The following is a 21,569-nucleotide window of genomic DNA, read 5'->3' as shown; positions in this document are numbered from 1 at the left end:
GTTAGGTCTTTATTCTTTGGAGCGCAGAAGGTTAAGGGGGGACTTGATAGAGGTCTTTTAAATGTTGAGAGGGATAGACAGAGTTGATGTGGACAAGTACCACTTTTCCCTTTGAGAATAGGGAAGATTCAAACAAGAGGACATCCTTGACTTCAGAATTAAGGGACAGAAGTTTAGGGGTAATATGAGGGGGAACTTCGTTACTCAGAGAGTGGTAGCGGTGTGGAATGAGCTTCCAGTGGAAGTGGTGGAGGCAGGTTCATTGGTATCATTTAAAAATAAATTGGATAGGCATATGGATGAGAAGGGAATGGAGGGTTATGGTATGAGTGCAGGCAGGTGGGACTAAGGGGAAAAAAAAGTTGTTCGGCACGGACTTGTAGGGCCGAGATGGCCTGTTTCCGTGCTGTAATTGTTATATGGTTATATGGTTATTTAGATTTAGATATAGATATCCCGAGAACATGGTTTGTAAAAGAACAATAAAATAGTCAAAACAGTTCAAACTAAAGTCCAGTAACAAAGATAATGCGAGGGTCTCCCATGAGGTGGATAGTAGTCCAGCATTGCTCTCTGGTTGTGGTATTCAGGGTGATTCAGTTGCCCGATGGCAGCTGGGAAGAAGCTGTCCGCTTGTAGCTGGGTGCCCGTGTGTGGGGGGAACGTGGACAGTGCGGTACATTGTGATCTGTTTCACAGCTGAATGTTGCTCCCGTGTAGATGGAGATCTGGAGGTGGATTGGCTTCGCGACACAGGCTTGTCCACTCTTATCAACGACAATAGCCACGATGATGCCAGCCTGGTCCTGCTCTCCACCCTGACCCGTACACAGTCGGCCGCAGTGCAGCGCAGAGTGGACAACTACACCTTGTCCTTGCGGGTCAAGAACAAGCAGCCGGTACGTGACGTCAGGGACATCTTTGCTGGCCCAAAGTTCTCGGTAAGTGGAAACAATCTTCATAAGTTCACAAGTTCCAGGAGCAGAATAAGGCCATTCGGCCCATCAAGACTACTCTGCCATTCAATCATGGCTGATCTACCTTTCACTCTCAACTCCATTCTCCTGTCTGGGCCAATGGGTCATTGAGATCTCCCTGAGAATGTTTCCCTTTATCTCCCCAGCCACAGATTCTATCCATGCTTTAATGATGGAACTGTCCTGGACTAAAACACTAAATGCTTTTGCAGTTCTTATTTATTTCACAAACTCGGTGTCTTTCTGGAATTGGATTCCCCAGTTCTCCACAGATGCTGCCTGACCTGCTGAGTTACTCCAGCACTCTGTGAAACATCACCTATCCATGTTCTCCACAGATGCTGCCTGACCCGCTGAGTTACTCCAGCACTCTGTGAAACGTCACCTATCCATGTTCTCCACAGATGCTGCCTGACCCGCTGAGTTACTCCAGCACTCTGTGAAACGTCACCTATCCATGTTCTCCACAGATGCTGCCTGACCCGCTGAGTTATGGTGCAGCAGCATCTATGGAGCGAAGGAAATAGGCAACATTTCGGGCTGAAACCCGGAAGGGTTTTGACCCGAAACGTTGCCTATTTCCTTAGCTCCATAGATGCTGCTGCACCCGCTGAGTTACTCCAGCAATCTGTGAAACATCACCTATCCATGTTCTCCACAGATGCTGCCTGACCCGCTGAGTTACTCCAGCACTCTGTGAAACGTCACCTATCCATGTTCTCCACAGATGCTGCCTGACCTGCTGAGTTACTCCAACACTCTGTGAAACGTCACCTATCCATGTTCTCCACAGATGTTGCCTGACCCGCTGAGTTACTCCAGCACTCTGTGTCTGTCGTCAGTGCAGTTCCTTCCCACACATTCTTTCTGGAATTGTTTATTTCAGAGCCTGGACTCAGAACCAGACGACAAGCATGGCTCCATTATTGACTCGTTGCAACAGAAACAGCATCTTCTCCCAGGGGAAGAGAAAGGGGAAGGTACGTCTGGCTTTCGTTCAGTCCGCGGTTGATCAGGAAGCGGTGCTTTATTAGTGATGGTGTTCAGGCTGGGCGTTACGCCCGTGCCTGGGGGTTGCTAGAAAAAGGGCACCCTGCGGGATTCCCGAGATTGCGGGGTGTGGTATGCCTCCTCAATAGGGATTGTACTCTCGTCATTTGAAAATTTAGTGTCTTAGATAATTTGGTGATTTTGTACTATGGTGATCGGTGTGTCACCATGGTTTTGTTTTGCGTTATTTTGTACTTGAATACATTTATTTTGATACAAAAACGGCAATAAATGGTGTAAAAGCAGCTCTAAACAGTTAAATGTCACGGGGTTGTTTTCTTTGCGACGTGAATTTGAGTTGAGTTTATTGTCACGTGTACCGAGGTACAGTGAAAAGCTTTTGTTGCGTGCTAACCAGCCAGTGGCAAGCCTATACATGATTACAATCGAGCCGTCCACAGTGTACAGATACAGGATAAAGGGATTGACATTTAGTGCAAAATAAAGCCAGTAAAGTCCGATCAAAGACAGTCCGGGGGTACACGACACATTTGTTTATTAATCGTGTGAGTCGGCTCATTTATGTCCACGACTAAACCACTGAGTTGAGGGATGAATGTTGTGCATTTTACATTTGATCATGGAACGAGTGCTTCTTTCTTTCTGCAGCTTGCTCTGATGAACACGAGATTCCATCGCCGACACAGTGCAATCTTTCCAAAGAAGAAATTGTGCTATTTCATGTTTCTTATTCTGAACAAGCACAAATTTTCCGAGACGATCTCTGGCGAAAGAAAATGTCACGAAAGAAAAACAATGACGGGGATTTGCCCGTAAGTATTCGTTGTAATTTTCCATTTCTCTGTTCAGAAATCTGGCGAAATTTAGACCTTCTCGTTTTCACCCAACAAACAGCGAACAATGGCCTGTTGTCCTTAGCTTCGTTACTTTTGTGCATATCTTTCATTCATTGTTCTTTGTCTCTTGACATCATCGTCTATATCTCTCTTTTCTCTAACTAGTCCGGAAGGGTCTCGACCTGAAACGTCACCCATTCTTTCTCCCCAGAGATGCTGCCTGTCCTTTGAGTTACTCCAGCTGTTTGTATCTATCTTGGGTTTTAACCAGCATCTGCAGTTCCTTCCCACACGTTAGATGTTATCACTTCCGTACTGAGAAGCTGAACATTGTTTTATGCCTAAAGAAGGGATATTTGTGAGAAAATTATTCCCTATTTCTTGCGTGTGGCGTGCACAGCCTACATTTGTAGGACAACTTGTTCTATTTGATCTTATTTGATTGTGCACACCGGTTTGATGGATTTGTCGAAGCAGGGCGGACACGTGAAGGTTGCAAAGAAGAAGTCTTTGAAGAAGATTTGTGAATCACATCTCACCAGGAATGAATGTTCACACTCGAGTGAACACGGAGTTACGGACATCTATTCCTGTCATTAGCATCGCCTCATTATCATATCCTATCCAAACAAATATGTGTACATCAACAGTGTCAGGGGTTATGGGGAGAAGGCAGGAGAATGGTGTTAGCAGGGAGAGATAGAGTGGCCATGATTGAATGGTGGCGTAGACTGGATGGGCTGAATGGCCTGGTTCTGCTCCTATCCCTGTGGCCCCACCAAGCCCCAGCTGTCCTGTCACCAGTGACCAGTTTAGCTTTAGAGGGACATGGGCCAAACGTAGGCAGGTGGGATGAGTGTAGATGATGCATGTTGGCCGGCGTGGGAAGGTCCTGTTTCACTGCCGTGCGACTCTATGTGGACGGAGCCAATGTGAATTCTCTTTCATTGCGCTGCCTCTTGCTAATGTACACTGTGATGCTGCTTTTAACAGCAATACAGAATACACAGGAACAAACTGGGAACGACCAGAATGGAGGATCTGTCGGAGCTGGACATGAAGAAAGTTCGCACTCTGGCACTGATCGAGCTGACCGCTCTCTTCGATGTCTTGGACATGGAGGTGAAGCGGCAGAAAACCACAAAGGTCAAAGTGCAAGGTAGGTGCGGAGGTGAACAGTAAACATATTGGGGACTGGCTGAGTTGCCGTTAGGGTCTAACTCGGACCGACCGCAGCACTAATGCAGCCTTTGTTTCTGACAGAAAATAAACTGTTTGGTGTGCCTCTCGCCCAGCTGATTGAGAATGATCAGAAGATTGCCCCCTGTACCAAAGTTCCTCTCTTTCTCAAACAGGTGCGTCCCACTGTCAGATCATGCGTTTCAAAACTAAATAACTGCTCTATCTTATTGATGAAATATTAAAGTTCCAAGTGGCTGGGAAACCTCAAAGTGAATGGCCTTGTGTATCAACAATTACATCCGGCTGTCCATCAAACTGACTTGAAACTTGAAACACATAAAATTCTTAGAGGGTTGGACAGGCTAGATGCAGGAAAAATATTCCCGATGTTGGGGGAGTCCAGAACCAGGGGTCACAATATAAGAATAAGGGGTCGGCCATGTGGTTGGGTTAACTCCTTGGACAGAAGGAATTTTCAATGAGTGGGTAATGCATGCATATAGTCTTTAACAAGACAAAGCTAATTCCATTTACCCTACAGTTGCTCTGCTGTTTGGAAGATAACGGCTTGGAAACCGAAGGAATTCTTCGCATTTCAGGGTCCCTTGCAAGAATAAAGGTACAGTTGTTGAACGGTCTACAATAAACATAAGTTTCTAAGTATAATTTTAAAATTACCAACTATTATTTAAACTACCAACTTCTGTCATTTTTCCATTAGTACCATTCAGCTGTCGTTTTGCACAACTATTGATCTTGTTTTGCTTTGCCCACAGAACTTGCAACAAGAGCTTGAATCAAATTTTTACCAAAATAATTTTGACTGGAAGAAAGTTCAGCAAAATGACGGAGCGGGCTTATTGAAGATGTTTATTCGTGAAATGCCCTATCCCTTGTTGACCACAGAGTATGTGGCAGCCTTTGCAACAGTCAGGAGTATGTCCTTTTACATTCTTTGATTTTTGTACAGATTTCATCCATGCGAGGCAGAGTGTAGAATTCGAGACTGATTAGTTGAAGGATGTTTCCTGGGCTTGTGGGCTTGAGTGGTTGGGAGAGGTTGGATATGCTGGGACCTTTAATCTATGGAGCGTAGGGGGCTGAGGGTGACCTTTAGAGATACAGAGCGAAAACAGGCCCTTCGGTCCACCGAGTCCGTGCCGACCAGCGATCCCGCACATTAACACTATCCTACAATAGGGACAATTTTTACATATATATATACCAAGCCAATTAACCTGCAAACCTGAAGAAGGGTCTCAACCCGAAACATCGCCCAATCCTTCTGCCTGACCCGTTGAGTTACTCCAGCATTTTGTGTCTATCTTCAACCTAGAAACCTGTACATCTTTGGAGTGTGGGAGGAAATCAGTGCACCCGGAGAAAACCCACGCAGGTCACGGGGGGAACGTACAAACTCCGTACAGACAGCACCCGTAGTCAGGATCGAACCTGGGCCTCAGTCGCTGTGAGGCAGCAACTCTACCCTTTGCACCACCTTTATTGAGGCGTGCAAGAATTTTCTCCAGTAATTTCCCTACAAATGGCAGAAGGGTCTCTGGCGTGGAGTTGCCCAGCTTCTCCCCAATAAACTTGTTTAAATAAAGGAACAACATTCGCCATCATTCAATGTTCTGGTCCTTGACACAAACATCTCTGCTGTGCTCCCAGCTCTCTCCTCCTTAGCTCCCACTGCACCAGCGGTAGACCTCACCTGAGCAGAACCATCTGAAATGCAGCCAGACACATATGTCACTTCCAACATATGGAGACTTGGATGGTTATATGGATGGGAAGGGAATGGAGGGTTATGGTCTGAGCGCAGTTATATGGGACTAGGGGAGATTATGTGTTCGGCACGGACTAGAAGGGTCGAGATGGCCTGTTTCCGTGCTGTAATTGTTATATGGTTATATGGTTATATGGTTGGAGAAGAGAGGGAATGAATGAGAATGAATGGATGATCTACCAAGTTGCTGAGATGGGCATGCTTGGTTTAACGGGTCTGGACTGTGTGGATCCATTGTCTAAACACATGCTTCCATTAAATATAGCAACACCACAGCGTTGATATCTAATTCCCTCCTTCAGTTATACGATTGGTAGATCTGGCAACAACATTTTCTTTTCCACAGATTTCACCGACCAGATACAGATGATCCACGCTCTGAATCTCCTGGTGGTGATTCTGCCCGATGTATACCAGGCCACGTTAAAGGTAGGATTTAACATGGAAGGAAAGGATTCCATACCCAAACTATGACCTTGGTAGCATGATATCTGTAATACAGTGTCGTGTATAAACGTCACCCATTCCTTCGCTCCATAGATGCTGCCTCACCCGCTGAGTTTCTCCAGCATTTTTGTCTCCCTTCGTGTATTACTTTGTCTGTTATGAAGTAAATTAACAAAAACTAAACTTGTCACCTTCGATAGAAAGTGACTTGATCAACATTGTAACTGATTATAACAAGAGAAGTTGAGTATAGGAGCAAAGAGGTCCTTCTGCAGTTGTACAGGGCCCTAGTGAGACCACACCTGGAGTATCGTGTGCAGTTTTAGTCCCCTAATTTGAGGAAGGACATTCTTGCTATTGAAGGAGTGCAGAGTAGGTTTACAAGGTTAATTCCCGGGATGGCGGGACTGTCATATGCTGAGAGAATGGAGCGGCTGGGCTTGTACATTCTGGAGTTTAGAAGGATGACAGGATATCTTATTGAAACATATAAGATTGTTAAGGGTTTGGACACGCTAGAGGCAGGAAACATGTTCCCGATGTTGGGGGAGTCCAGAGCCAGGGGCCACAGTTTAAGAATAAGGAGTAAGCCATTTAGAACAGAGACGAGGAAACACTTTTTCTCACAGAGAGTTGTGAGTGTGGAATTCTCTGCCTCAGATGCAGGTTCTCTGGATGCTTTCAAGAGAGAGCTAGATAGGGCTCTTAAAAATAGCAGAGTCAGGGATATGGGGAGAAGGCAGGAACGGGGTACTGATTGTGGATGATCAACCATGATCACATTGAATGGCGGTGCTGGCTCGAAGGGCCGAATGGCCTACTCCTGCACCTATTGTCTATGTTTCTCTGTATTTAACCTTTTGCTAAACTCTACAAGAACAGTGACGGCTCTGACATCCATGATCAATTACATTGGAGAACAAAATAACAACCTTCAAAAAGGTAACAACAAATACATTTAAGACCATAAGGTCATAGGAATAGGAGTAGAATTAGGCCATTCGGCCCATCAAGTCTACTCCGCCATTCAATCATGGCTGATCAATCTCTCCCTCCTAACCCCTTTCTCCTGCCTTCTCCCCATATGATAAAACCTCTGACACCCGCACTAATCAAGAATCTATCTCTGCCTTAAAAATTTCTATCATGGCTGATCAATCTATGGCTCCCTCCTAATTACAGTAAACTTTCTCCTACACTGCCTTCTCCCCATATGAGTGGAAAACCTCTGTAACAGCGGGTCCCGCACTAATCAACGGAAACATCTCTCGACCCTTCTCTGCCGAAAAATCTCCCCTAGTCCCTACTGACTTGGCCTCCATAGCTGCCTCCACCACCTTCACTGGAAGCTCATTCCACCACAGCTACCACTCTGTGGCAAAGAATTCCACAGATTCACCCCTAACCCTCTGACTAATTACAGTAAACTTGAATTTCCCTACTCTCAGTGGGAAAATGTTGTCCTACACTGTTCATCATGTAAAAATAACCTTCTGCGCTCTAAAGAATAAAGCCCTAACTTGGGAAACCTTTCTCTGGAGGCATTCTAGTAGAGTAGAGAGAGTTGACAGACACAGAGTGCTGGAATTGGTAACTCAGCGGGTCACTTCTATACTCAATGCTCTGTGGAGAACATGGATAGGTGACATTTCACAGAGTGCTGGAGTAACTCAGCGGGTGGGTCTATGGAGCAGGCATCTCGGGTGGAGAACATGGATAGGTGACATTTCACAGAGTGCTGGAGTAACTCAGCGGGTCAGGCAGCATCTGTGGAGAACATGGATAGGTGACGTTTCGGGTTGAGACCCATCTTCAGAGTAGGGAGTGGAGATGGGTTAGCTGAGGCTCATTGAGGTAACTGTGGGAGTAGGGGGGCAATTGTGAATTTGCAATGACATGGTTTAAAATATTACACCTTCAATATTGCTCACTATTAGTAAGGCATCTGTAACACACCAGCTGATAAACACATGGTTCATCGTGCAAACCTACAGAGTCCAGGGCAACCATTTATTCAATCCCTCGTCCCCATCTACAAGTATTGGTTTAACCCCAGCGTAATGATCTGTGAACTTTGACAAGAACAGGTGTATGAAATCATGAGCTACTGTGATGGGGAACTGGCCATAATAGTTGTATATTTATAATAGACATGTCTGCATAGTGTTGTTGTAGAACTTCCTGTATGATCGTCACTTTAAAAGTACTTGCCCATCCTGAGAGCGTGAATTGGGAGAAATGTTCCCTCTGGAGATAGTGGGTTAATAAAGTATTACTGTTGATGTGCAGAAGGCAAGTGAGCGGATACACATACCCTGGGGGTTCAGCAGACGGCTCGTACAATAACAGTATCATTCCTCCACCTTGCCGTTGTATGGAGCTTATTTGCCATGGTCACAGAATCAATTTCCCTCCTGGGATGAAGAAAGTTCTATCAATAGACAATAGACAATAGACAATAGGTGCAGGAATAGGCCATTCGGCCCTTCAAGCCAGCACCGCCATTCAAAGTGATCATGGCTGATCATTCCCAATCAGTACCCCGTACCTGCCTTCTCCCCATATCCCTTAACTCCACTATCCCTAAGACTCTATCTAGCTCTCTCTTGAAAGCATCCAGAGAACCTGCCTCCACTGCCCTCTGAGGCAGAGAATTCCACAGACTCACCACTCTCTGTGTGATGAAGTGTTTCCTCGTCTCCATTCTAAATGGGTTATCCCTTATTCTTAAACTGTGGCCCCTGTTTCTGGACTCCCCCGACATCGGGAACATGTTTCCTGCCTCTAGTGTGTCCAATCCTATTGTAAAACCAACTGGCGACTGTTGCATGAATAACCAACTCTCCCCCCTGTTCTAGTTGCTGCTGGAGTTCCTGCGCAAAGTGATTGAGAAGGAGCAGAAAAACAAGATGAATCTCTGGAACGTTTCCACCATCATCGCACCCAACCTCTTCATGCACAAAGGAATCACCAACAAGATGCCGGAGGGGAACGAGAAGCAGCAGGCGGAGCAAGCCGCCAACGTTGTCCGCATGCTGATCCACTACCAGGACCTGCTCTGGACGGTACGCTGAGTGTGTCCGACACAACATTTCATTTACCGCTCTCCCTGTGCCAAGAGAAGTGTTAATTACTTGTCTATATCGGGGCTGATTACAAATGCTCCCACATACTGCAGTGTGGCACCAAGACACTCAATGGGGGAGAACTTCAGCTGCCTGCCACACCTAACACGAGGAACTGCAGATGCTGGCTTACCAAAAAAATGCACAAAGTGCTGGAGTAACCCAATGGGTCAGGCAGCACTAGGAGGACATGGATAGGGGGCGCTGTCCTGTGTACTGCTACCCAGCCAGCAGCTGTTTGTCTTTTCATCCTTTATTTTTATTTTAAGTTAGTTAAAGTGTTTTGTTGGAGGTCTAGACTTTTTTATGTGGGTGGTGGGGGGGGGAGGGGGAAACTACCTTTCAGGGTCCCTACCTGGTTGGAGAGGCAGCTTTTCTCCGGGCTGCAGTTTCGACCCGTCCTCGCGGCCTACCAGTGGGGCCTAGAGCGGCGTTTCCTGTCGGGAACCGCCCAGAACCACGGCTTTCGGCGGCGGCACAGCGCTGGAGCACTATCGCGGAGCGGGCGATGTCTTGCCTGGGTCGCCGCGCTGGAGCTCTGGTGAGCTGAGACCGCCGGGAACAACATCGCGGAGCTGCGGGTCTGAGGAGCGACCAGCTGCGGGCGGCGGTGCTGAACTTTACACCGGGAGCCTGGGATCTCTAGATGAGATCGCCAGTTGTGGAGCTCCAACCGGCGCGGCCTTGTCGGCTTCGGAAGCCGTGGCCTCCAGTACGGAAGCGGCCGTTCCAGGGTTCCCATGCCGCTGTGAGGGCTCTCCCTACGCCGGAGCAACATCACCCGGCGAGAACGGCCTGGAACATCGGGCCTCCGTAGAGGCAACTGTGGAGGCCTCAATGGGCCCGACTATGGGTGAACTGGGGTTGGGGACTGGACTTTGTGCCTTCCCTCATGGTGGGAGCCATTGTGGGGGGATGTTCTTTATGTTTGAGACTCTCATTGGTGTTATGTCTGTATTCTTTTTTTGTGTACTGCAAAATGGCAAAAAGCATTTCACTTCCCTACACCTGGGTGTATGCGAATGTGACCAATAAAATACCTTTGACACCTTTGATAGGGGGTGTTATGGATCAAAGGTCCTGACCTGAAACGTCACCTATCCGTATTCTCCAAGGATGCTGCCTGACCCGCTGAGTTACTCCAGCACTTTGTGCATTTATTTCTAACTCGAACAACAGCCAGCCCTGTAGTCTAGTCTCCCGGACACGTCCCAGATTGACGGGGAACTTGTGTGTGTATTACTATAGTGGGAGCGGAGAGCGGAGAGCTGGCCCTTGAGGCTGGGAGCCAAGTACACATGAATAGAAGCAAATATTCAAACCGAAACGTGACTGATAAACGCTCTGCTCCAGATAAATAGAAGTATGTTTTATGTTTTCAGATTCAGGTTATTTTGGAAATGAAATACATAGAGATGACATTTGTGATTGAGCCAAATTTGCCAGATTCTCCATGTTTGTTTAGAATGCAGGTGGAACATGGGGGTGAGAGACACAGATGGCTAGAGCTACAGGGAGAGGTTGGATAGGCTGGGAATTTATTCGTTGTAGTTTGGGAGACTGATGGGTGACCTTATGGAGGTGAACAAGATCATGAGGGGCACAGATAAAGTGAACACTCACTGCCTTTTCCCCAGCATAGAAGATTGGAAAACTAGAGGGCAGAGGTTTAAGGTGAGAGGGGAGAGATTTAAGAAGCATCTTTTCCACTCAGAGGGTAGTACATATCTGGAATGAGCTGCCAGAGCGAGCTATCGAGGCAGATTCACCACTCTCTGTGTGAAACAATGTTTTAAAGGATTTCCCCCTTATGTTTAAAATGACCCCTTTTGGGACAATCTCCCGCATCTAGCCTGTGGATGTGATTTTGTAAGGATCCCCCCTCAATCTTCTAAATTCTAGAGAGTATAAACCAAGTTATCGAGGCACATTACAATGTTGATGTTTAAAACGCATTTGGACAGATATGTGGATGGGATGTGGGACTAATGCAGGTTAATGGGACTAGCCCAGTATGCCCACTTGGCTGGCATGGACAAGGTGGGCCGAAGGGCCTGTTTCCATGCTGCACTGCTCCCTGACTGTGTCCTCCCAATTATTTTGTACGTTAGGTTCCGTGCTTCCTTGTGGCGCAGGTGAGGAAGCTGAATGAACACAGCAGGAAGCACGATAAACGTATCAAGAACCTGCTGAAGAAGATCCACGCGGACAAGCACGAAAGGCAACTTTCAGAGGTGTGTATGTACAGTTTGGGTCTTTAGCCTTTAGGAAACAGGCCCTTCGGCCCACCGGGTCTATGCTGACCTGCGATCACCCCTGTACACAAACATTACCCAACACACTAGGGACAACTTGCAATTTACAGAAAGCGATGAACCTACAAACCTGTACGTCTTTGTAGTGTGGCAGGAAACCTGAGCACCAGGAAAAAACCCACAAAGTCACGGGGAGAACGTGCAAACTCCGTACAGACAGCGCCCGTAGTCAGGATCAAGCCCGGGTTTCTGGTGCTGTGAGGCAGCAACTCTACCGCTGTCATAAGGTCATAAGTGATAGGAGCAGAATTAGGCCATTCGGCCCATCAAGTCTACTCTGCCTTTCAAGCATGGGTGATCTATCTCTCCCTCCTAATCCCATTCTCCCCATAATCCCTGACACCCGTACTAATCAATAAGATATCTATATCCCTGTCTTTAAAATATCCATAGCCTTCTGTGGCAAAGAATTCCACAGATTCACCACCCTCTGACTAAAGAGCCATGCTGCCTCCCAGTGGCCGTGTCAGTGAGCTGTCCACTGTAGTTGGGCCCATGGTGTTATGGCCGGTTGGAGCAGGCATGGGCATCTTGGGGACAGGGGACAGGGGACAGGGGACAGGCACAGTCTGGTGGCAAACACAATCCATCTCATTCGCTGCAGCTTCTCAAACAGTGGGACTAAATGAAATATTATTTTTCCCTACTCTAGCACCAGTGTAACAAAGCAATAAAAATCCAAGCTCCACGTCTACTGAAGGGAAACATGGATATCCAATTGGATCCCGATACCACAACTCGGGATCTTGTCCAGCAGTTTCGGAAGAAATTGGACTGCAGTAACTGGACTGTTGCAAACACTGCACTTACAAACCGGTAACTGATCTTCCATTCATGGCACGAAAATTAATGTCAAGTCATAACTGTTTAATTATCATATCACTCGGCTTGTACTCGCTAGAATTTAGAAGATTGAGGGGGGAATCTTATAGAAAAGTACAACGTTTTTAAGTGATTGGACAGGCTAGATGCAGGAAGATTGTTCCCGATGTTGAGGAAGTCCAGAACAAGGGGTCACAGTTTAAGGATAAAGGGGGAATCTTTTAGGACTGAGATGGGAAAAACATTTTTCACACAGAGTGGTGAATCTGTGGAATTCTCAACCACAGAAGGTAGTTGAGGCCAGTTCATTGGTTATATTTAAGGGGGAGTTAGATGTGGCCCTTGTGGCAAAAGGTATCAGGGGGTATGGAGAGAAGGCAGGTACAGGATACTGAGTTGGATGATCAGCCATGATCATATTGAATGGCGGTGCAGGCTCGAAGGGCCGAATGGCCTCTACTGCTGCACCTATTGTCTATGTTTCTATGTTTACTGGCTATGGAACAGTTACATTCTTGCTGCGTCTTCATCGGCTCATAAATTCAATAACACACAGATATATATATAGTAATCAATATTAACCATTAATATCCAGAATACTACGTGACCATAATATTGCAAAAACAAACTGCGTAATGCAACCAAAGACACTCCATAGAAGATCATAGTTGTTGAGGTTATGGAAGTGCAGATGCTGGAGTAACTCAGCGGGTCAGGCAGCATCTGTGGAGAACATGGATAGGTGACGTTTCACAGAGTGCTGGAGTAACTCAGTGGGCCAGGCAGCAGCTGTGGAGAACATGGATAGGTGACGTTTCACAGAGTGCTGGAGTAACTCAGCGGGTCAGGCAGCATCTGTGGAGAACATGGATAGGTGACTTTCAATGTGCTCCCAATTCCAGATATGAGCAGCGCAGCAGAGATATTTTGGAGAACAATTAGATTGCGTGAAATTGCACGAAATTCACACAGAGAGTGGTGAATCTGTGGAATTCTCTGCCACAGAGGGTAGTTGAGGCCACAGTTCATTGGCTATATTTAAGAGGGAGTTAGATGTGGCCCTTGTGGCTAAAGGGATCAGGGGGTATGGAGAGAAGGCAGGTACAGGATACTGAGTTGAATGATCAGCCATGATCATATTGAATGGCGGTGCAGGCTCGAAGGGCCGAATGACCTACTCCTGCACCTATTTTCTATGTTTCTAGGAAACATTATTCCCTTATCATGTATCTGTACACTGTGGACGGCTCGATTTTAATCATATGTTGTCTTCCCGCTACCTGGATAGCAGCAACAAAAGTTTTTCACTGTACCTCGGTACACGTGACACTAAACTCAACTTTCACCAACAAACAGCTAACACTAGCTGCTCGTTTGTTCCTTTACCATCGTTACTTTTTTGCATATCTTTCATTCATTTGTTCTTTATCTCTCTACATCATCGTCTATATCTCTCGTTTCCCTTATCCCTAACCAGTCAGAAGAAAGGTCTTGACTCATTCCTTCTCTCCAGAGATGCTGCCTGTCCCGCTGAGTTACTCCAGTTTTTTGTTTCTATCTAAACTAAACTGATGATCCATTCTGAATGTATCAGGTCCAGACCACTGCTCCCACCAGCAAGTAACAGGAGGCAGTTTCAGTCAATGCTTGTAAAAGAATATGTGTGTTATGATTGTGTTTATAATTTGTTTTGTTGTTTGTCTTTTGCACAAAAGTCCGCGAGCATTGCCACTTTCATTTCACTGCACATCTCGTATGTGTATGTGACAAATAAACTTGACTTGACGACTTGACTTGCTTGGAAGTCATCATTTGGTGGTTGGCAAAGTGTGTGAGGTTACTACTCAATACTCCATTGAATCTACCATGTTGGACCTTTGCTTTGGATATGATACTGCTGAGGTTTTGCCGCAAATTCTTTCATTATAGAAAGATATTTACACTGACAGTACCATATCTTGCTGATAAATACCCAGCATTAATTCATACGTGATTGTACATTTAAAATATTCTGCCCTTCTACGCTGCAGAGTCAATGTCAAAGTCAATTTTATTCATCACTTACGCCCGAAGGTGCAGTGAAATGAATTTGTCAGCAGCGATACACAAAAAAGAACACACAATACACAATAGAATTTAACACAAACATCCACCACAACATTCTTCACTGTGGTGGAAGGCAACAAAGTTCAGCTAGTCTTACTTTGTTCACCCGTGGTCGAGGCCATGAACTCTCCGTAGTTGCCGCTACGTACGGCCCGATGTACAGGCCCTCTCGTCTGGATGATCAAACCTCCGACGTTGGGTTGGTCGAACACACAAGGAACAGACTCACCAGAAGGTGTTTGCACGCTGTGACCTGATGGGGGCTCCTTTATACTAATATTATTTAAATTGGTATTTTTAACACTTGGATGTCCATTTTCCCGAGTAACTTTCAAGATTAATTTAGTTATGAATGATGTAAGTTTTATTCGAGTAACTTTTGAATCACATTTTTTTCTTCTTGGTTTATTCTTCCCTTTATGTTTGTGTGAACTTTCTGGGTGAGGATGGATTCTGTGAGAATCTGTCCCGTTGATGTGTGGTACATAGTGTTGGTCCTGCACCTCTCCTGCTTCCATTGCAGGTTCCCAGTTACAGAGATGCAGCTTCAGCATGGATATCATGCGGAACGAGAGCTCGGACACATTTCATTCCTGCTCTGGAATCCTTGTTCAAGAGTCAAGAGAGTTTTATTGTCATGTCCCAGATTGGACAATGAAATCCTTACTAGCTGCAGCACAACAGAATATGTAAAGATAAATACAGAACAGGAGAAAAAAGTTCAGTGTGTCTATCGACCATCGATCATATATACACACAATAAATAAACAGATATCGTGCAATAATAATAATAGACTGTTGTAGTTCAGAGCTTGTTTGATGTTGTGTTTAATAGCCTGATGGCTGTGGGGAAGCAGCTATTCCTGAACCTGGACGTTACGGTTTTCAGTTGAGGGTGAAGAAATCCAACATTGGATTAGTGCGGGTGTCCGAGGTTATGGGGAGAAGGCAGGAGAATGGGGTTAGGAGGGAGAGATAGATCAGCCATGATTGAATGGCGGAGTAGACTTGATGGGCCGAATGGCCTGATTCTGCTCCTATCACTGAAGACTTTATGAAATCCAACATCATTGAACATTATGTTATTTTCTTCCTCTTTCAGAAGTAACGACTCGACAGACAGCTCGGAGTTCTGCTTGTATGAAGTGGGTGGTAATATCGGTAGGTGACGCATTTATACCTCAGTATCTTTCTGGCATTTGGGGTCAAACTTCATTAAGTCGCCGTGAGTTTGAAAATCTTGATGGACAAAACGGAATCTATTTAAAATGTTCACTCGTTAGGGAAACTATGGGAGCTATAAGTTGGATTCTGTAGATGTAGAATGTGATTCCATTTAAAATGTAATCAATTATTGCAAGTCAGATCCTGGCTTCTTTTGAGTCCCATGAACTAGTCCTCCCCCCACCATCTGCTGAGAGCACCAAGACACAGAGGAGATGGAACAGGAGCCACACAGTAATAAAAAGGTGCAGCATTGTGGGAACTAAAAAAACTCGAGCACGTTGTACAACATTCAACCTGGAATTTCTCAGCATGGAGTATTGGTAATATTTTGACGAATAAACAAGTTAAAATAATACAGACAAATATGCTTATACAAGAAAACAACAACTTGGCTACAGTGCAGAAATAATAGTCCTTTTATTATAGAAAGATATTTATACCGACACAGTAAAGTATAAGCAGGAACTGCAGATGCTGGTTGAAATGAAGATAGACACAAAAAGCTGGAGTAACTCAGCCGGACAGGCAGCATCTCTGGAGAGATGGGATGGGTGATATTTTGGGCCGGGACCCTTCTTCAGACACGTACCCAGCCTGTCCTGCTGAGTTACTCCAGCTTTTTGTGTCTGATGGCACAGGACCATATCTTGCTGATAAATACCCAGCAGTAATTCTTACGTGATTGCTTATTTAAAATATTCTGCATGGTAAATGCAAACCTTATGTCCTCATCGGATGCAGACTCAGTCCCGTGGAATAGTGCTGTCTCCCACGCTGTTCTAGTGATCTCACCAAAAGGTGATCTGATGTGAGCTCCTCTAGTTTCATTGTATTTGAAATGTTATGTTTAAAACTGAGATGTGCAATTTTCCAAATAATTTCCTAGATTAATCTAATTATGATTTATGTAAGTTTTATTTCAAGTAACTTTTGAATTACACTTTTTCCTTGGTTTATTCTTCCATTTAAGTTTCTGTGAACTTTATCAGTTGGGATCAATTCTGTGAGAATCCATCCCATTTTATACATTGCTGAGTATCAGTATTGGGTGATGATGTGTAAGGTGTTTCACTAATCACTAACACTGCTATAATAACACACTAATCACTAACATCTAACACTGTTATAAATCCATATTAACACACCAAGTTCAACTGAAATTTTCCATGTTCCTTGAGCCCAATGTAAAATTACACTGAACCATTTCATTTATCTTTAGAATTGGACTTAGCGATACATGGCAGAAACAGGCCCTTCGGCCCACTGAGTCTGTGCTGACCAGCGATCACCCCGTACTATCCTACACACTAGAGATAATTTTACAATTTTCCCGGCCAATGACGCTACAAACCAGCATGTGTCTGGAGTGTGGGAGGAAACCGGAGCACCCAGAGAAAAGCCACGCGGTCACGGGGAGAACGTACAAACACTGCCCCCTCTTACATTAAAAGTCTTGTCATCCACCACTCCACCTCCAGGTCCCTCAGATCGGCCGACTTGGGGCTGCTGAACATCCCACGGTCTAGGCATAAGCTTAGGGGCGACCGTGCCTTTGCGGTTGGTGTGGAACAGCATCATTCAGATTCAGATTCAATTTTAATTGTCATTGTCAGTGTACAGTACAGAGACAACGAAATGCATCATCCCCCTTCCCATCAGAACTGCCCCCCTCCATCGACTCCTTTAAGTCAAGACTAAAATCTTATCTATACTCCCAAGCCTTTCCTGACGTCCACTGAGTGAGGGCTACATGTATATATGTATGTAGTTTATTTTGTTGTGCTATTCTTATAACAAATGTAAAGCACTTTGGCCAAGGAGAGTTGTTTTTTAAATGTGCTATATAAATAAATGTGACTTGACTTGGCTGCACGGACAGCACCCGTAGTCAGGATCACGCTGGGTCTTTGGCGCTATGAGGCAGCAACTCTACCGCTGCGCCATCGTGCCACCCTTACCATTTCTGTGTTCCATTTAAAAGTAACTGGTGGCTTCTTTAAATGATTTGAATTTGCTTTAATTTGCCAGGTGAACGGTGCCTTGATCCAGACACACGTATGTGGGACCTGTTCAAGGTCAACCCTCAAGCGGAGTGGGTCATAAGACCATGCGTTACATTGTCAGACAAAAGCTAACTTCCTCTAAACCTTCACCATCAACGTCCACGGCTAAATAAATAAATACCATCAGCGCTATGGGTTGTAGTTTGTGACCATAGTAGAGGTGAAGGAAGGAAAGGGCACAAGATATCTCTATCAAGGCAATCCAAGAAGCAATGAATCCAGCAGAGTACGTTAGCACTTTCATGAGCAAAGGGGATTTACCACTGATTGAAAATAAAATAGACCAGCTGTTTTATTTGAGACCTCTTGGCGTGTGAAGGTGAGAACTCGAATCTTATACGTGACATATTTAATCGTGACTGTTTATTGCCGTGAAGTTGGTTTAAACGCTGCCAAATATCACCAGGAACATTTAACATTCTGGATCTGTCATCAACGCTACTGTCTCTGCAGTCTGGGACAAAGAGCCTGACTAGTCCCATACTTGCGGGCGGGCTAGCTACAGAGAACGCTGTCTTTACTAAAGTATAATGAAACACTGATGAAGTTTGCAGGTTTTATGATGTACAATATAATTTGCAGCCTGTAGCTGTGAGGTTTTGCTGAAGCACTAAAACCCACTTGTAGTTGATGAAACTTTCCTGCTGAAAATGTCGTTATGTTTATATTTGTATTTTCCACGTCTGCTCACTAGTGGGATTTTTAATATTCTGTTTAAATAACTATTTTAAATCTGTTTACTTGTGCCTGCTGAGGTGGTGGGTATTTTAAGAAAATGATTAAAGATATAATCTTTATCATATTTTTGATGCTAATGTTTGCAAGAATTAATTCATAAACAATATGTTGGAACTGTGCCCGCTTATTCATGTTGGAATTAACACGTTTGATTAAAGAGACAGATCCACAAGATTATCTGTCACTGTTTATCCTATAACCAGGGTGCTGGAAAATCAGTAAATGCTGATCCTGAGACGTGAACTTCATGGTGGGATTGTAAATTCACACAAACGTATGAATCTGGGATCGATCATTAGTAAAATAAACCAATCACTTAGTTTCTAAGAGATTTTAGTTTCTAGTTTCTAAGATATTTTGCAACAACGAATATTAGTTGTTACAAAATCCCACCTGGTTCACTGATATTCTTCAGAAGAGGATCTCTGTCATTTCCCCAGTAAATGCAATCCAGACACGGCAACCCCAACAAACTGCCCCCTTGTTCGAAACAATATATATATATATTGGTTCGAACAGGATCAACATATGTATATGTATATGTATGTGTATGTATATAGATAGATATCATGTTTTTAAGCATGTGGCTTATTCTTAAAACAAGTACAGATATATAATATAACCACTATTGGAGATTACTTCTTGTGTTTTGGTGATCAGTTCAGGATGACTGAAGACCTTGAATGTTCATCCATAGTTTAGTTTAGAGATACAGTGCAGAAACAGGCCCTTCGGCCCACCGAGTCCATACTGACCAGCGATCCCCGCACACTAACACTATCCTACACACACTAGGGGCAATTTTACATTTACACTAAGCCAATTAACCTGCAAACCTGTATGTCTTCAGAGAGCGGGCGGGAGGAAATCGAAGATCTCGTAGAAAACCCACGCAGGTCACGGGGAGAACGTGCAAACTCCGTACAGACAGCACCTGTAGTCAGGATTGAACCTGGGTCGCTGGTACTGTAAGGCAGCAACTCTACCGCTGGGCCACCGTGCTGCTGTTGAATGTGTGGCTGTAACTGCACTCTTGCCGTAGTCTAAAGTTGCATTGGAGGGAAGGCAGTGGCGGACTTGTTGCCTCACAGCACCAAAGAACGGGGTTCGATACTGACTACGGGTGCCGTCTGTACAGAGTTTGTACGTTCTCCCTGTTACCAGGTGGGTATTCTCCAGGTGTTCTGGCTTCCTCCCACATTCCAGAGGTATTCCAGGGTGGAGAGAAGGGTTAGTGGATGTAATGGCATCTGCTGGTGGGCTGGACCAACTGTGGTTCTTGGTCCCCAATAGTCTAGTCCACAGTTTAATCATCATATATATATATATATATATATACCAACAATTGAACGATGAAATTCTTACTTGCTGCAAATTAACAGACCCATTAATACCATAACACAAAGATAAATATATAATAACACAATAAATGATCAGTGATGCTAGGTACCAAGCCCATACTAGTGTAAACTGTAGACTGTATTACAACCAAACGCAGTCCATGGAAGATCACAGTTGCTGAGGTCAGTGTTGTGCGGTGTTCAACAGCCTGATGGTTGCTGGGAAGATGCTGTTCTTGAACCTGGAGGCCACGGTTTTCAGGCTCCTGTACCTTCTCCCCTGATGGTAGCAGTGAGATGAGAGTGTGGGTCTTTGATATTCTGCACATTTTAAATGTTTGAAATACATATTATAGGTAGTTAATTTGCTTAAATAACTGACGATTAGATTGTAAAGGAAGTGGATCATTCTAATATTAAATGCTACTACTTCCATGAATGTTACATTGAGATTCCGGGCGATTGGAAGACAATTCTTGTGACAACTCCACTTACATCTGTACCAATAACACTTCCTCAGGTTAATACTCTGAAATACAAACGTTAGATGCAAACAAAATAAAGAATTATGTTCTATTAAACTGTTTGATTTTTGGAACTTTTAATATATCTGATCACGTCATGAGTTTGAGGGGAATTTTGAGCCACTACCTCACGAGAGAGAAAAAAAACATTGACCCCAAAATGAAAACTGCCTCGAGTGTCAACGTTGCTAACCCTCTGGTACATTTAACACCAGTTTTATGGGTCCCAACTAGATTAACATTAAAATGGAATTACAGAACACAGAATGAAGTGGGTGACCAAAGTGAACAGCCCACGTGAAGGATGAATGGAGACACAAAGGGCACAAAACTCCATGTATATTCATATCTTGCTGTCGTTTATCAAGCTGCGGGTAACACCACACTCATTATTGTTGATACTGTAGATAGCTTTCTCAGGCCCCCTTCGGCCGTGGCTGACCATGGGTGTCTCCAGGGTTGGGGGACGCCTGTGCGTGACTTTGTTTAACGTGGGGAGACTGGTGCACAGACAGACACCCCACGGTCCTTGACAGATCTGGGTCAGGATCCAGTGGCATGGAGTCCAAGACGACCGGAGACCCTTTTCTGCTGCAGCCTTCATCCGCCTTCCCAGCCGTTGTGACGCTCCACTAAGGTCAGCCATCGTCCTCCGCCTGTTCCACCGTTGAGGTCTTGGTTGGATCGCTCTTTGTCAGAGACCTCCCCCTCGACCTTACCGCCATGGGTGGCCCTACCAGGAGCATAGCTCCAGACGGCATCGCTCTCAGGATCTCAGGACCACACGAGCTTCTCCACCACGACAAGGTGACAATCCACGGAGAAGAGTACATACCCAATCACACACATTCCATAAGGATTGGAAAATTTGTGTTTTAATTGGAAAATTTGTGTTTTGGCCAGTGAAATTCCTCGTATGTTGCAAACATACTTGTCGAATAAAATCTGATTCTGATTCTGATTCTAATGACAAATCCATTCTTTTTTTCAAATGCTTTAGTTTAAAACTTGAAAACTTTAAATCTCATGAGCTCACGCCACCAGCAGTTGGAATCTACTAGGTTACT

General features: G+C 44.8%; 1 protein-coding gene across 3 annotated transcripts in view; it reads left to right on the top strand.

The window, feature by feature from the left end:
• The window catches only part of LOC129707553 (rho GTPase-activating protein 18), a 50,530-nt gene extending 29,971 nt beyond the window's left edge, over positions 1 to 20,559 (top strand). For all 3 annotated transcript variants that reach the window (XM_055652692.1, XM_055652691.1, XM_055652690.1), the window contains exons 3-15: positions 721 to 941; positions 1,864 to 1,957; positions 2,637 to 2,800; positions 3,818 to 3,983; positions 4,088 to 4,179; positions 4,548 to 4,625; positions 4,783 to 4,942; positions 6,142 to 6,224; positions 9,101 to 9,307; positions 11,479 to 11,601; positions 12,335 to 12,498; positions 15,713 to 15,771; positions 17,866 to 20,559. In XM_055652692.1, coding sequence (XP_055508667.1) covers positions 721 to 941; positions 1,864 to 1,957; positions 2,637 to 2,800; positions 3,818 to 3,983; positions 4,088 to 4,179; positions 4,548 to 4,625; positions 4,783 to 4,942; positions 6,142 to 6,224; positions 9,101 to 9,307; positions 11,479 to 11,601; positions 12,335 to 12,498; positions 15,713 to 15,771; positions 17,866 to 17,972 — 1,718 coding nt within the window. In that variant the 3' untranslated portion in view covers positions 17,973 to 20,559. The remainder of the gene's footprint in view (positions 1 to 720; positions 942 to 1,863; positions 1,958 to 2,636; positions 2,801 to 3,817; positions 3,984 to 4,087; positions 4,180 to 4,547; positions 4,626 to 4,782; positions 4,943 to 6,141; positions 6,225 to 9,100; positions 9,308 to 11,478; positions 11,602 to 12,334; positions 12,499 to 15,712; positions 15,772 to 17,865) is intronic.
• Positions 20,560 to 21,569: the final 1,010 nt, after the last annotated feature.

Source organism: Leucoraja erinacea, chromosome 21 (genome assembly GCF_028641065.1).
Source record: "Leucoraja erinacea ecotype New England chromosome 21, Leri_hhj_1, whole genome shotgun sequence".
In the NCBI taxonomy this organism is placed as follows: domain Eukaryota; kingdom Metazoa; phylum Chordata; class Chondrichthyes; order Rajiformes; family Rajidae; genus Leucoraja; species Leucoraja erinaceus.
Note: the sequence above shows the minus strand (reverse complement) of the source record. Positions and strands in the feature narration are given on the sequence as shown.